Consider the following 16,478-nt stretch of genomic DNA (forward strand, 5'->3'; position numbering starts at 1 on the left):
TTTTTTAAAATGTATTAATTATCAGGGTTTGGATGAGCAAACCGGGCTACCTGCAGGGGAGAAGGGCAACAAAATGGTACACTAACGCAGGTGGAAGAGGGGATAGCACACAGGAGGTTGGTTTGGGAGGTGCAGAGTGCGAGACGGCTGTAGGCGTGTGGGGTAGCGGCAGCAGCAGTGGTGCAGAGCAGTGGCAGTGGTGCAGTGCAAAGGGGGCAACAGTGGGTGACAGAGGGCTCACTGGTAGTGAGTATGCACCTGAGAAAATCAAATCAATAAGTCACAGATGCACGAATGCAGCAGTGAGATCTACGCATCTATGTTAAAATTGAGTGTGTAAAAAAAAAAAGCGTAGCCCCGCCCCCCAGAAAACAACCAGCACCAGTACTGGTTGTGCTAAATACAGGGGACAAATGACGTAGGGGTCTCCCGTATTAAGCACAACCAGCACCAGGCTTTTCAGAATCAGAAAAAATAATAATGGGAGCGCTGGCATTATTATTTTTTCTAGTATTGTAACATTTTTTGGGTAAATTTCCAGATTTACCTATGTGGGTGCAGCTCTAACGGCAAATTTTATTCATCGGAACCACATAATTGGTGATAAGACATCAATTAGCGCCCACTTTATTGTTTTATTTTTCTATTTTTCAGAACTAGTACTGGTTGCCAAAATACGGGATACAAATGACGTAGGGGTCCCCCATATTTAGCGCAACCAGCACAGGGCTCTGAGCCGGTTCTGGGAATACAGGGAGAAAAAATGCGTAAGGTCCCCCCCCGTATATACATTACTAGTATGGCCTTTATAAACACACTGCCCGATCAGCAGGAAGGAGTGGGCGGGGGCGCCGGCGGCCTGGGACACAGCAGGAGCCGCAGCTACTGCTTCCAATGAAGGAGATGATGCCTACTGCCTGATCACTGCTGGCCACAGCAATCGGGTCAGCCGCCATTGCTGCGTCAATGGAAGTCACAGCTGCCTTTGCAGCCACACCGGCAGGGGGGTGCAACTGGGTGCCCAATCACTGTGGCCAGCAGTGATCGGGACATACAGGTGAGGGGAGTCACATAGGCGACTGCGGAAAGATTAGCTTTCCTCAGCCGCCTAGTAGGCGTTTCTGAGTGGTCGCATCAGATGTGACCATGTCAGGGAAAGCCCAGTCTGGTGTGGTCACATCTGATGCGACCATGCTAGACAAGTGGTTAATGAGCTGCATTTGTTTCCACGTTGTACTTAAACATTTCCAACATTCACTCATATGAATATGTGTAAGATGTCACCAGTATTTTTTTCTTAGTCATGCTGGCCTTGTAGCAGTAAGCCTTAACTAACCGCTTTGACAAGCTTGTGTGCTGCCAAATACACATGTGCATTGGACTGGAAACCTAGAGTTGGGCTTCCAGTGACACTTCCAACTACAAAACAAAAATAGGTGCAAGAGAATTGCAACAGAATATGACTCGCTTCAATACTTCTTGAATAGCTTTCCTTATACATTAGTGGTATCCACGTCGATTCCAAGGCTTGTTAAATTGTAAAAAGACAGATTTAGGGCTCATTACCCATTGATAATTAGACCCCTAAAATCTGCTACTTTCAGGGTTTAATTTTATTGACCTTTTGTGGTTCTCTCTCTTTTTATCTCCTGTTTTGTATTGTGACGTAAATTAATATTGGCTAGTGATTTATGTACATATGCTGCTGATTAATTATTTGTGATTGTCATTAATACTGGGGAAACTGCCAAGCTTATAGTAGCCATAAGTCTAGTTTACTGGTTCTCAAACCCAGTCACCAAGTACCACCAACAGGTCATGTTTTTGTGGATTTCTTTAGTACGTAATTATTCCACCTGCTTCCGCAAAGACAGAAATCCTCAAAACCTGACCTTTTGAGGTTGAGAACTACTGATCTAGTCTTTGGTGTGAGCGCGATATGTCCCTACAGTATACTGTATGTTTCTATGTGGAAGTCAGAGGTAGACCCAAGAATTTGCCCTACAGCTTTCTGGCATTCCTGTTTTATAGAAATCCGTGTGTTTCTTGAAAATGATTTGAATATTTCATCTTTATTTTCTCTGAAAGCATCGTGGGTAGAACGGCTTCTAATTTCACAGACTGAATATATCCATGAAAATAATAAACAACATCACAGCCTCTGTATTTTATCATAAATCCGTTTCTCCTTAAACAAGCAAGACCAAATCCTAAATTTGTAATGCAATTATGGGTTAATGAAGCATTGTAAGCACTATTTATAACTGCATTTTTAAAAAGTCACAAGCCAATTATGCAAACTGTCTACATAACTTTCCTCACCTACCAATGTAAATAGATTTAACCTTTATATTAATTACTTGTTCATGTAGAGCACCACTTTCAATAATGCAGTATTTCCTGTAACAACTTTATTTTTCTAAGACATGACTTTTACCAAATTTATACCATTTTAATGAAAAATGTAACCCTTGTCTGTGCTTTTTATTCATGGCAAACCCAATATGCTATAAGCCCCTCTCATAGTGTGGTGTTACATATCATTTTGTGATTGTGTTTTGCTATTTCATGTGTTTTTCTTGCTATATGTACCTTTTGGGTTTGTTCATAACCATCTGCAGTTAATGCACTTTTTAATCACAAATACCTTAGCACAGCAATAAAAATAAAATGTATGTAAGTGGATTGTTATGGGCCTGTTGCAGACTAAATTTTTTATAATGCGCTAACATATGCTACCAGAATAGATTGCTCAACTCAACAAAAGCTGAAAATAGTTTAAAATCCATCACATTGTTTTTCTGTGTTTGTCCATTTTCCTAGCAGATACATCGGAACATGCCTTCTGAGTGATTAGGTTGCATGTTTGTTCATATTTTGTTCTATACTAATACAATAAACTTACTGAAAGGAAACTAAGTAGTATAGTCAGTCCTAGATACTACTTAGGCTACCACTATGTACAGAATGTCTTGAAACCATTAACTATGACTTATAAATTTTATAACTTTTAAAATTATAACAACAAAAAAAACACTAACTAGATGAATTGGGCCTAGATCTCTAGCATTAAATATGACCACACAAGGCTGAAGCGACCAGTCAAAAAGGCCCACTGGGTGGCTGCCAGAGGATAATCTTCCAGAAGCCTCCATTCTCATTTGGGGCCCCTGCATCCAGTGTGTCCGGATCAATGCTAGCCACAGTAATCGGGAAGCCGCTGGCAACCCCACCTGGCGGTTGCAGAGCAGCCGAGACTGCACTGTAAATAGAGCAGCTACGGGTCATGGTAGCTGCGGCTTCTCTCCCACTGTGTCCTAATCACTATGGCCAGCAGTGATCAGGCCACCCAGTGACACCCCCTCATGCTGGTTTCACTGTATCTGAGTCTGCACTGCCCCCGGTGTGTCCCGATCACTAGTGAACGGGCAGCCCAGCAACACATCTTCCTACCGGCTTCGGTGTAGCTGAGTCTACATTAGAAGAACAGCAGCCGCTGTCACCCTTCACAGCAGCCCTTCTCCCAGGCATTACCGCAGCAGTGATGGGTGATAGGAATGCCCACTCTCTGCTGCTAGCTTATCTTGCAGGACAAATATAATTTTTCCAAAATGTCCCCAAAACTGTCTTCTTTTTTTTTAATAAATTATCACATTATATAAATAATAGTTATTTAAACCTGATTTGGCATTTTTGTTAATATTTTTTTTAATTGAATCAGGTTTAAATAGCTATTTACCTAATTTGTTAAATAATAAAAAAAAAAAATTGAGGTAATTTTTTTGAATAAATATTAGCCAGTTAAGTGGGTAAATCAGGTTGGGTATGAAATACCGGCGTCTGAACAGGTTCAAATCCTGACCCCGGAAGCCCAACAGCTGAAGATCCTGACGGAGGCTGGTAAGCATCCTATCCCTTCCCTCCCCCCCCCCTTAACTCTCCCTCGGTGGTGCCTAACTCTTACCCCTCCTTCCCGCACCCGAAACCTAACCCTCCAGCGGGGTTGCCTAGCCCTTATCTCCCCCCGGTGGTGCCTAACCCCCCATCCCCACAGCCTAACCCTCCCTGGGGGGTGCCTAAACTCCCCCGTGGCTAAGACTTACCTGACTCCGGTGTCTTACGATCGGGATGCCGGCTTTCAGGATTCAGACGCTGGTATCCTAATCTGTAAGGAGACTGCGGCATCAGCATTTTTGCCCGGTAGCGGGATGCCTGAGTCGGTATATCGACGGACGGCATCTCATCCACCGGGATATGCACTATTTCCCTGGTAAATCATATACAGCAATTCCGCATGATTTTAGTGTCCCTGGGTGCCGCGGGGCACTTGCAAGTGTGCCACAGGTTGGTGGTCCAGGATCAAATCAAATTCTTTATGCTCAGTATGATAGACAAAACAAGTGCTGGTGGCTGCCAATGATAACATATGTGGACAAATAGCAGTGGATCCCTGTTCACCACCACATAACTGTCCCTAAGGGTGACAGGTAAGTATAATTTACTTAATATGATAATGACTTTTAGCCTAGGGGTGCCATGAATAAAATGATGATACTCTAGGGCATTGTGATACAGTAAAGTTTGGGAACCACTGGCATATAGGATCATTTTTTTCGACTGAAGCGTTTACATTCCCAGTATAAATACTTCTTTCACTGCTTCAATATGCAAGTGGTGAAGGTTCTTTTAATAGAGTGATGTCACGGCCAGGACAGTCTCTTGTCAGATGCTCTGTTCCAGCATGTCTTCACTGGAATAGTTGTGTGCGGATGACATTTGTTTACTTGATGCTTTTTCTAGTTCATTCCCAAGAACATCTAGTATAGGAACAAGCCTGTTGTGTTCCCAACTTTTTTTTTTTTTAATTAAGTTGTTTTAGTTATGTCATATATTGATGAATGGGCCTGATTCTGTCACAGGCCCATGTGGCTGCATCTAACATATGTATGGAAAATGTGTATGCTTTGCTGCTGAGACACGTACCTTATGGAAGCTTCCATAGATTCAGAGCCATACACATCTCAGTCATTTCTCACCAACGGCTGAAGGGATGACAATGGGAAGTTCATATGTAAGAGGAATGTCCCGTGGGCGTGTAGCTGTATGTTGAGCTACTCTGAGTTGTGTATGCTCGGTGCATGCTATGTTTAGTCGCTTCTTCTGCACCTAGCAGGTGTAGGTGTAAGTTCTGTTACAAGTGATGATGGGCGCACTCACCGCCGGATGACTGGGTGTGGCGTGATCACATCGATGCCTACTACTCAGAATACAGAAGTATAGTCGCTTAGGTCTTACAATCACAGGTGTCCTGAATTGCAACCATGTCACATGTGATTTAGAATCAGGCCCAATATCTTTTACCGCTGTTTATTCTGGTATTCAAACATCTCATGCGGTATAAGTATATGTACGTTTCACTTACTGTACCTCTTTATTAGCAGTGTCTTTCAGGCACTGTCCAGTCCACTTCATAACTCTGAGGCTGGTCGTAGCTGACAATATGACCTGTGCAGTAGAGAGGGATGTGTGTTCCTGCAAATAGGCAGCTTTTTTTTTTATTAGAGATTGCACAGTACTAAGGGGACTTGAGAGGCTGGTTGCAATACTATGCAGGAACGTTTGTATGTGTGTATGTCATACTTGCAAACCTTTAAGATGCTCCCTGGTCGGCACTGAGATAAACACATTTTATATATTTGTCCCTGGAAAGTGGAAATTTTCTTATTTTTCATTATTGACCACTTTCCATATAACATCTCCCTTTTCTGATGCAGTTATTTTACCTGTTCTTAGATCTTAATCTTTGTATGTTGATGTTTATTGAAGAGACATATTTAAAATGTAAAAAGTGTGTTATTAAATTGGGGAAACATAACTTGACTTGACAGGGATTGTGGTGCATGGAACGAGTGTGACAGCCTTATGTGCTTTGGCTCAGCAGCAAAGTGTCCCTGGGAAATATTTTATGTTGGCAGTTCTGGTCTGACTTTAATGTAAAAGGTACATAACACGTATTTGCTAAGTTGCTCTGCCTGATGATTTTCTCCTTGAAAACTCAATGGAACATGTCAGGAAATGAATTCCTTTTCATATATGTTCTAACATGATCTGATATTTTGTTATGCTGTAATGAGTTATTCATATTCTATATTTAAAGAGTAGTGACAGAGCATTGGGTATTGTCGTAATAGTAAGTAATTCTGCTTGACAATAAATCCAAATTCTGTTAAAACCTACTTGAATTACATAAATTTGATGTTACTGTGTGATGGAAGATTTTCCTAGTTTCCCGTAACCAGACTGTGTACACACAGTTGAAAATTGTCAAGATTGTCCAAGATTCTGTGTAAAGTACTCATCCATCACTGTGAGCCCTTGGTCAGAAAATGACAATGCAGTAAATATCTTCAGCAGCCACCTTCTTAATGTACAAGCTGTTTTCAGTAGGAATTTTCAGCACTCACATAAACCACACTGTCATGAGTGACTGCCTGTGCGCCAAAGTCATTACTATTGAGATGATAGGACATCTTTCAGGAGATAACCGGCAAACTTTAAATGTCATATCAAGTTTTTGAAGCCATTTTCAATCCCCCTGTTCAAGGTTGCTTGAATATTGAATATGCCTGCTTTTAGAAGGCTGCATATCTGTGGGAGGGATCACTCATAAGAATGAGCACTAACGATTTGAGAAGTCAGTCACAGAAAGTCACTTAATCATCAGCCAGTGCGGTTGTCTTTAGCTGATAAGACCAGATCATTGTCTCTTAAATAGCAGCTTTCTAGGAGAGGATCACAATATAGGGAAATAGATTCATTGGGAACATTAAACGGCAAAGCTGATTTCTTTGCAAATGCAAAGTTTCCTCTGAGAGTTTATAACTAGTAAGACAAGCTTGCATATTCTTTTTAATGGATGCAAAATAAAATAATATATATTTACTTCTGACCCACTCTCTTTATCAAACCTATTTTATGTGGAAATGCAAATTACTCTGATAAAGATATATTACCATCATCAATATCCTCCCCTCTCTGGTCAGTTCAGCTATAAACAACTATTTTACAAAATAGCTTCTTCCCAGAGACTGTCCTTTTAATGCCGTTATATATTTCCTTTATGCTTCTTCTTTTTCCTTTATGCTAGTGCACTTAAAGCATATTTTTGCTTTCCGGCTTCAGCTGCAAATTACCTTTCTCAGTTCTAATGCTTGGAAATATAATGCACTGTATGTTTAGAATGTAATCAGTTTAATAACGTGGCATTATCTTTTCTTTTTGTAATTTTCAGAAAACCAAAAACCTCAATTTGAGAGGTCCCGTTCACGACCAAATATCCACTCTACTGGTGCACGGGCTCCAGTTGCTAAGGAACTTAGTTACGAGTTGGACTCCCATTCTTCTATTACACGAAGCAAGGTTCCCGCTAGAAACGAAGTGTGCAGCTCTGAAGGGCACAAAGACAAAGGGGCAGGTCATGGCTCCGCTGCCAAGGTAGAATCGATTACCGAAGTGGAAGCTCTCCTTGCAAGACTGCGTGCTCTATAGCAAAGTGACCCACCCTATTTTTATCAAAAGGATTCGTAAAAAAGAAAAAATATGGACATTAAACTACAGGAGAGTAAAACCTGTGCTATCAAAAACATTGCTCTGTTCCAAAAATATTCTGCCTTATTTTATCCAGAGTACCCACAAACTGCAATCTTACTCCTCAATGACCACTTCATGATGTCTTATGATAGTCTTGAAATATCTCCAAGAGGGGCCTTTAGTTTAATTCGACTTGCTCCTTTTGTTTGGGTGCTGGCAGTTATTCCAGAGAGATGAAGATTATTTTACAAAATGAATGAAGTGTCTTCTAAAATAATCTAGAAGAACAGAAGTGGCAAATTAGTTTGTGCAGGTAATGTTGTCCCATCATTTCATTTCTCGTCAGCTCTGTGACAACAAAGTCTGATGGGCCATGGTTTTGCTTGCAGAGACTTGCATAGGAGAGAAAATGAAAAAATCTAATTCTTTTATGCTAGAGATTTGTTCTACCTTGAATTTAATCTCCAGTAGGGTTAAGTCTATTATAACCATGTTACTGGATAGATAAATCATGAGATACACTACATTGTGGATCAAAGAATGTGTAATGCCTTCTTGAAAGGTTTGAGGCAAATATCAGAAGCAAATGTATTTTGTCCGTGAAGAGCAGTAATCTGCAGCCTTCTTTACATATTAAATACAGGAGACAATCTCCCTGCATATAAATAGGTGTTTTGGAAAGTAGTTGTGCCTCAATAAGAAATATAGTATACAGACATTGTTCTCAGCAGATCTGCTTTATGACAATCCAATATCACAAAGAATATTACAATTAGCAGGACCGTCCTTTACCCCTATGCTGCTTCAGGCGATGTTCGATCACCCCGTCACCACACTCATTTGGTAGGTCCTCGATTTAAAAAAAAAAAAATTAAGGAAACATTTAATGATTTTGGTTTGTGCCTAGCTTATACAGTAAGTCTCGACCATCCTATCCCCACAATGGCACTGTTGTGATTCTTAGAGGGATGCAGTGATGGATCAGTGAATAATTGAAGATTTGCTTGCTACTTTCTGCATTTGCATGATGATTCCGTGTGTAAGGGAGTAATCCATCACTGGATCGCTCGTCATACAGATGCTTGTGGTGGCGGTTGCAAATATTAAATCTGCAATTCACTGACCAGTCACAGCATGCCTCCTGCATCTGTTTAATGACAGCGACGGGGAAAGGGAGGTCACAGAGTCTTTAGGTAATTGAAGGACAGACCAGGCCACCGATTTAAAAAATATATATATATAATTTCACTACTACAGCCTCTTAGTGGATACTGTAAGTGGCAATGTAATTTCATGGACAAATAATTTTTCTTTATATTGTTGAATTCCATGCAGTAAGTAAGAAACCTATAATATGTATAATATTCACAATTTTTTGCTTAGCATACATATATATTTACATATATTTATTTAAAGTTCACTTTAAAAATTCCATAGTATATTTCTTTATATATATATATAAATATTGCTTTTTTTGTTTTGATTAGAAGCCATCTGGTTTACAGTAAACATCTTAAAGAATCAGAACCAGTAAACATTAGAGGGAGGTAAGCAATGAGCTATCAGATGTAATGAAATAGAATACAAAACGTTATAGTCTTACCGTATCGGACACACTGAGAGCAGTGAAAGAACGCCTGTCACCAGGCAGTCATTTATGGCGAGGAGCAGAGTGACTTACCTGCCCCGTTCCACTGCAACTGCCATGAAGTCCAACGTCGGACAAAACTTCTGGATGGCATTGATTTACTTGGTTTTAGCACTTATTAGTTACTGTCACAGTCACTACACAGAAAACCGTCATAGCCATTGTTCAAGCTTGTAGCTGAAAACACATACATTTAGCTTATTACATATTTAAGAAACAAGACATTATGTGGTGTAAACACACTGCCTTCATTTATAAAGCACTGATTTCTTAATGTACATCATTATTCTGTAAGCATCTCATTTATTTCTTGTTTGGCTTTACAACCATAGTGCATTATACTCCAAAAACACGTGTATTACTGACAACGCTATTAAAGGTGTAATATACTCCTCCGTCACATGGCAAGCTTATTGCACACTTGTGTCATGGCCTTTCTGATACATAGCACTCATTTGATGTGCCCATAGGTCAGCACTAATTGATGACTGTGGCAGGTTCTTTTCAGGGTATTATTAGTCTGATATGAGGTCTTGTGATTTCCTATGCAACATTAATAAATATAATTCAGTATTGTGACATTGTGCCTGATTATATTATCAAAACATTGTTCTGCAAACCTCATGGAAATTAAGCATTACTTAGACACTGTCATGTTCAGGTAATTGTTCCTGCCGTCTGCAGAAAGCAACATGTTTGTTGTTTGATATAACAATATTACTGTAAATAACCATAAGAAATAAAGAGAGGAGTTTTGTCACATGTTATTCATGTATTTCCTTGTGCAATAAGTATGAGTTTCTATCTAGAAAGTTTGGGACTTTGATGTTCATGAACATTATCAGACCTTCATTCCAGGATATGTTTATTGTCCTACCATATTACTTTCCAGGACTATTTTTCATTTCTTTTCTCTGAAAGCCACGTTTTAGCGGGACACTGTCCATTAAACTGCTTTGTGGTTCCCATTTGTATGAAATAAATACAAGACAATAATTCAGCCGTAAAATGAAGCACATAATGGGGTTCACGTAGAGTTGGATGTATACGCATTATGTGTGGGGGTCTCATCTCGATCTGTTTATAGCCGTACAGGTATCTCCACCCTACAACTCTCTACAGTACATGGTGAATGGCAGAGGGAAGGAGCCGGCTGATCTAGCCTGAGTACACCTAGCACCCTATGTAGAGATGAAGCAGCCGCATATACACTGTACGCCTCTTAGTTGAATTATCTCTTGCAGCTCCCTGGTTCATGATGATGATGATGACCAGCTGGGATCTTATAAAGAATTATCCCCCCCCCCCCCCCCCCATAAGAGATCACCAACACTAGTGCAGTTAGCAGCTGCTGTCGGAAATGGAGGAATTGCAGCAGATATCGTAGATCATTCGATTCATACATTTCATTCCTAATATTTGCAGGTATCCTCTGAAAATGGCTGTTTTCGGGTTCTATCCCAAAAATATTACTTGATAAATAGGCTCCATAAGTTTTTAGTTTTTAAAGGGAAAGAATGAGTTTTAAATATGTATACAGATGTGCCCACATACATCTATCCATACGTCAAGCATCTTTTTACCTTCAAATGTGTATTTTTCGCACAACGTTGCGAATAGATAGCACAATTGTCATGTCTGGCTCCGAGGAGACCCCTACTCAGGGGCTGAAAGCTGAGGTCCCGGGTTGTGGAAGGAATCTGAGGCGAGGGGCCTGAATGTAAGTTCTCCTCATCCACAAGTATCGGATGTTGACGAGACCTGACCAAAGGCGCGGAGTCTAACCTGCCAGGAGGTGTTCACCAATGACCCCTCCAGGTGGGATATGGGTTTAGCCTCTCCTGGCAAGCAGGTCGCAGCCCTTTGGTCAGGTATCCGATACGAGTAGGAACTGGAGAGAGGTACGCCAATATAGCCCAGAGGAAGTACTTAGGAGAAGTACTAGTACAGATTCTATACCTATAGGTACATAGTAGGCATAATGGGAATTGCTTCCTGAAGTGGTACAAAGAAAGACAGGAGGGCAGGTCCACGGAGGAATAGGATGCTGTGCTGGCACTGGAGGAGGATGGTGATTGCTCTTAAACAGACGAGCACTGATTCTGTGGAGTGTGGATCCTTGCGCACTGTTGGAACAGAAAGTTGACTGAGGGATTGTGCTAGGATGGATGCACACTAAGTACATGATGTGCGAAACCAAATGCACTGCTGGATGACATTGGTTGTACTCTGTTGGTGTGTACTGAGTACACTGGGTGTGAACTGAGACACACCGTAGGATGACACAGTGGTTATACTCAGTTGATGTAGACTGAGTACACGAAGTGCGATACCAGACGCTCCGGAGAGTGATAGAAGTTGGAGAGGACTCGATAGAAAGGAACAGGAACCTGGAACAAAGTGACGGCAAGCATACACCAGTAGTAATGATGTACAGGCAATTTCCTGGTGTCCAGAGCCCAGTTATATACCCTATGGTAACAGTTCATAGGAGGACAGTGTCAGCTGACCGAGACCACGCTACCATTGGTTGAAGGAACAGTCAGCTGAGGAGGACTATCATGGTGCTGCCCATGACAGCAGCCACGGTAACCAAGACACAGAGCCGCACATGGAAAACCCAGATCACCTAATCCAAAATCCTCAGCATGTCACCCGCCGCCGCACCTAATGTCTGACCGCAGGAGTAGTCAGGAGAAGCTGGGTTGAGTAACGGCCGATCCTAGGCCGAACCCTGACAAGCAGCTTCTGCCGATTAAAGTTATATGCAGCATGCCTATATTCTCTGAGCGAATGTGGGTGTATCTGCATGTGAAATGCTATGTTACAGTGTCAGCGGCTGTAACACTGTAACAGTGTTTAGCATGCAGATACACCCACAGACGCACAGAGAACATAGGCATGCTGCATATGATTTTAATCAGCAGAAGCTGCTTGTGCCATCTATGTGCTATCTATCATTGTGCGAATAAGACACATTTGAAAGTAAAAAGATGCACGAAAAGATGCTCAGCGCTACTGAGTCATGGCATGACCCGACTAGAAGGGCTGTTTAACGCGCCAGGAGGCTAGATGTATGTGGACCCATCTGTAGTTTTCAGAACTGTAATATGTAAAAATGAAAGTTCCCAACAAAGACATACTTAGAAAGGTAGGCATACAGTACAAGGTAGACAAAACAAATGATTGGCAGTCCTCTGTCCTATACTTCATATGATTACTGGTGCTTGTATGGATTCCACTTCTCACAGATAATGTTTCTCTTTAGATAATTCGTATTTTCTTTAGTTACTGCTCTTAGCAACTACTGTAAAAGAAAAACTGATAAATAATGATAAAAAATGTTCCAGTCCATTGGTTAAAATCAATCATGTGGGCATTATTATTATGCATAGATGCAAACATGTTATTAAAACAGACCTTTTAAGACGTATCTAGTATATTACTGAGCTCAACAGTATAATTAAAGTATAGCTTTAAAGAAATTCAAATAAGTTAGTCTTAATACAGCTTAGGATGCAGTAAAATGTTCTTATGTCTGTCCTTATTTCAGCAGCCCTCAGGTTCTATTTGATTAAATCTGAAAAGTATGTTTTAATAACAAATAATTTTTCTTGCAACAAGGCTGGGGAACACTGGACAATGGGATTGTACAGTAGGTTGGAGCTGGCACTTAATGAAACTGTAGCTTTAAATCCTCAGATCCCCCCCTGCAATCCCACAATTCCAGTGTTCTTTAAGTGCCTAAGGAGTGCCATGCGGCCCTTGTAGGTAGCTGTTTTATTGGTTTGGTTTAATTTGTAAATTTTATTTTTTTTTATTTTTAGTGTTTAGTTTTGTAGCAGCACACAGGGTGAGTGCGCGCGACTGCTGGAGCTGTGGAACAGCTCGCCAATATGCAGCTGTGGCAGGGGGGGATGTGCGCTGGCTGGACCTCCCACAGGGCACTCCGGTCTCTAGGAGACGCTGCCTGGACCCCGGGACAGTTCACACTCTTACCCTTTTAGGGCGTGGTGGGCGGCAGCGCTGTCCCAGATGGCAGTGCCATCTTGCCAGATTTTGAGGGGGGAGGCTCCATTGCGGGAGCATTAGCTTCCAGTGGATTGAGTGTCCGAGTGGAAGCACCTCCCACGGTAGTTGCGACGGTAGCCGTTTAGATCATCACACGCCTTTCCTGCGCAGGGCTCAGCGTCTGGTAGGGATCCGCTAGTTAGACCTTGAAGGTTTATACTGTGCTCTTCTTGATAGGTTCTAGGGTCGTTATTGGGCCTTGGCAAGCCTCAAAAGGGGTGGCATGAGCTATGGTCACTTCTGCTGATATATTCGTCTAGGGGCTTCACAGTGAGTCGTCCTGGGATGCCGGTGGCCATCCTAATGGTGGGGTCCAAGTTTTGCTTGTCCTTTTGAGGTGGTGCGTTCTTGGAAGGACAGTCTGACACAAGCGATTCTTCCCTGTCAGGGTTTCGATTTCTGGGGGCAGTTTTTAGTAATACTCTCTGTTCTGGGGACACGGCTCCAAGGAAGCCTGGGGCCTAACCCTGTGTGACTCTCTGCCCATTTCGCTTGCTAGTGGTTGGGCGGTTGGTCCGGTTCAGTGACCCTTGAGTGACGTCTTCAGACAGCTGGGTGCTTGGTATCTTTCGCTATGGTTCCATCTAAGACTGCAGGGGTCCACCACCAAGCCATTGTGTATTGTTTTTTTTTTTTCACATCGCTCTTCCCCAGCAAGTGGCGAATGCTGTGACATTGGGCCATGCTAGCATGCCACTCCTCTGCCGCCATGTTTTTGCTCCAGTTCTGCCGCAGGTATGGGAACTGGGGTTCTATCTCCTTCCTGTTTCGAATGCTGAATGGCTCATTCCACTCCTTTCTCTTTGTGCCTTGAGCACCGGGGGTGGGTACTTCAGTTCGCACGAACTTCCTCCTATCAGGGATCCACTGTGGAGGCCAACAAATCCTTGCTAGACATCTGGAATGCGTGTTTTCAGGTTTTGTTTTGGGCAGGTTGTTATACTTCAGTGGGTAATTGACTCAGTTCCCTGTCTATTCCGGACCCTAATGTTCGGTGGAGCCCAGGCTCCGTGTGTTTGCAACACAATACAGTCGGGGCTGCCAGGCATAGTGCAGATAGAATGTATCACAATTCGTCCCCCTTCGAAGATTGTTTGTCAAGAATACCTTGGTTTCACAGTTAGTCCTTCCTAGGTCACTTGTTTCACGTACTTTTGGATCAGTGCTGTATCCTGACTTGGCAAAGTCTCCCTGGTTTCCTTGTCTGTGCCTTCAGTTCTGGGGATTGCCTCTGACACCGCTCTCTAGCAGTGTTTTTCTTGCGGCGGGCAGCGAACAAACCCAATCGACCTTGGTCAAAGGCTATGTTGGTGCCTCGTCCATTGACTTTGTGGAACATTCAGTTGTTGGGCATGTTGGTCTGCACTTATAGACTGTTCAGTGGTCCAGGTTCTACTCACAGGAGTCCCAGTGGGCAATTCTACAAACTTGAAAGGATTGCTCGGGATCCCACTAATCTCAGTTCCCACTCAGCCCAACAGCACCCATCACTCTATTGATATAGGGTTTCCATTCTCCATGGTCCTTTCCGGATTGGCTCATTGTGACCAGGGCCGCGAGGTGCCGTGAACTTGCTTTTCGGCTCCGGGGCCTTTGGTCACTGTCCACAACGGCTCAGCTGTCCGATGGACTCCAGTTACAAGTCATCGTTCTGGCTCTATTGGGGACCCTCTCCGTCCTCACCAACCTGTCACAGTCGGTCAGACAAATGACCCGGTGATGGCATACAGTATGTATGTCTTCCGGCAGGCACAACAACGTGGTGACGATGCTTTAGTCATTCTGGGACAGAGACTTTTGTTCTATCTCTCTCAGCGGTGGTCATACCGAAAGGGGGAAATTGGACAGTGGACTTCCTCAGCAAAACCAAGTTTCTCCCATGGCAGTGGGCTCTACCTTCAGTGGTCTTCTTACTGTTCGGGCGTGGGGATCTCATGGCCTCTCGGCACGTTTGCAAGGCTCCATAGTTTGGTATGTGACCCCAGTAGCCACTGGCTTCCGCAAGTGGCTGCCTTGATTTTTCTGTTGAATTTTTCATCCAGAGCATGTGTTTCTGCGTACACATTGTTCCTTCAGGTCTAAGGGTAATCCTAGTGGCTCCAGGCTGGCTATGCTAGTCATGGTACGTAGATGTTCTCCCAAGGTCTGTAGGTCCGGGGTGGCATCTTCCACTTCGTCCAGACCTGCTGCAACTTGGCCCATTTCTACATGTGCAATTTCCTTGGTTGGTTTTCATGACAGGTCTTCTGTGACTGATAATGAGAGAACTGATGGTTTTTCTCTCTTGTGGACCATACTAGGCTGGGAGCCCGGACTCAGTTTTCATCTCGTGCTTACTTCCGGGTTTGGAAACTCTACCTCTTTTCTTGGCCTTCCTTCTAGAGGGTTTGGAGGCCAGTTGATGACTTTGTTTTGGAGACGAAACAGGCGTTGGCCCTTTCATTTTCTTTCCAGCGGCGTTTGGCTCTTCTGAAGGTCCAACAGTCTTTACAAGGTGTGCTGCATATTTAGTCACCATTTCAACTGCTGGTGGAGCCATGGAATCTTAATCTATTCTTATCGGCTCTCACCCAGGTTCAATTGACGTTGTTGGGTTCAATGGATCTTTCGGCATAGTTCCGTGTTTAGGATTGGAAAGCTGGCTTTTCTTGTCTTCCATGATGATTGTTTGGTTACTCCGTACAGGTTTTATGTTCCAGACGACACTTGTTTCGGCCTTGTACTTGCACAGGATATTGTTCTTCTGGTTCTTCCTCCCTCTGCGACTTCCCGGTACTGGGATGATCTGGCTCTGCTAGTTGTGGTGAGCTCTGCAGATTTCCTTGGATACGTCGTCTTGGGATTCCGCACTGTTCTCTGTGGGTTCTTTATGACGTTCCTTGAACATGGTTGGCCGGCTACTCAGCGGACCTACTGACCACCACCAGACCGGGTGTTACGACTTCCTCTAGGGCGGTTGTGATATTACGGGCAATGCAAAGCGATATTTCAGCAGCACAGGTCCGTAGAGCATCCATCTGGTTCCCTGTCGGCACATTTGCTCATTTTCATGTTTCAGGTTTTTTGCCACCGGTGGCACCCACTTTCAGTGTACAGTTCTCCGGTCAGGCAGCCTGAGCATTCCCTCCCCTTGTGGCGGCTTTTGAACATCCCGTTGTCCAGTGTTCCC

The 16,478-nt window shown here is 43.0% G+C and overlaps 1 protein-coding gene across 6 annotated transcripts in view; it reads left to right on the forward strand.

Moving 5' to 3' along the window:
- The window catches only part of DIAPH3 (diaphanous related formin 3), a 786,386-nt gene extending 776,381 nt beyond the window's left edge, over positions 1–10,005 (forward strand). For all 6 annotated transcript variants that reach the window (XM_088481432.1, XM_088481491.1, XM_088481243.1 and 3 more), the window contains one exon: positions 7,292–10,005. In XM_088481432.1, coding sequence (XP_088337558.1) covers positions 7,292–7,548 — 257 coding nt within the window. In that variant the 3' untranslated portion in view covers positions 7,549–10,005. The remainder of the gene's footprint in view (positions 1–7,291) is intronic.
- Positions 10,006–16,478: the final 6,473 nt, after the last annotated feature.

The sequence above is a fragment of the Taudactylus pleione genome, unplaced genomic scaffold (assembly GCF_031769625.1).
Source record: "Taudactylus pleione unplaced genomic scaffold, aTauple2 ptg000005l, whole genome shotgun sequence".
Lineage (NCBI taxonomy): Eukaryota > Metazoa > Chordata > Amphibia > Anura > Myobatrachidae > Taudactylus > Taudactylus pleione.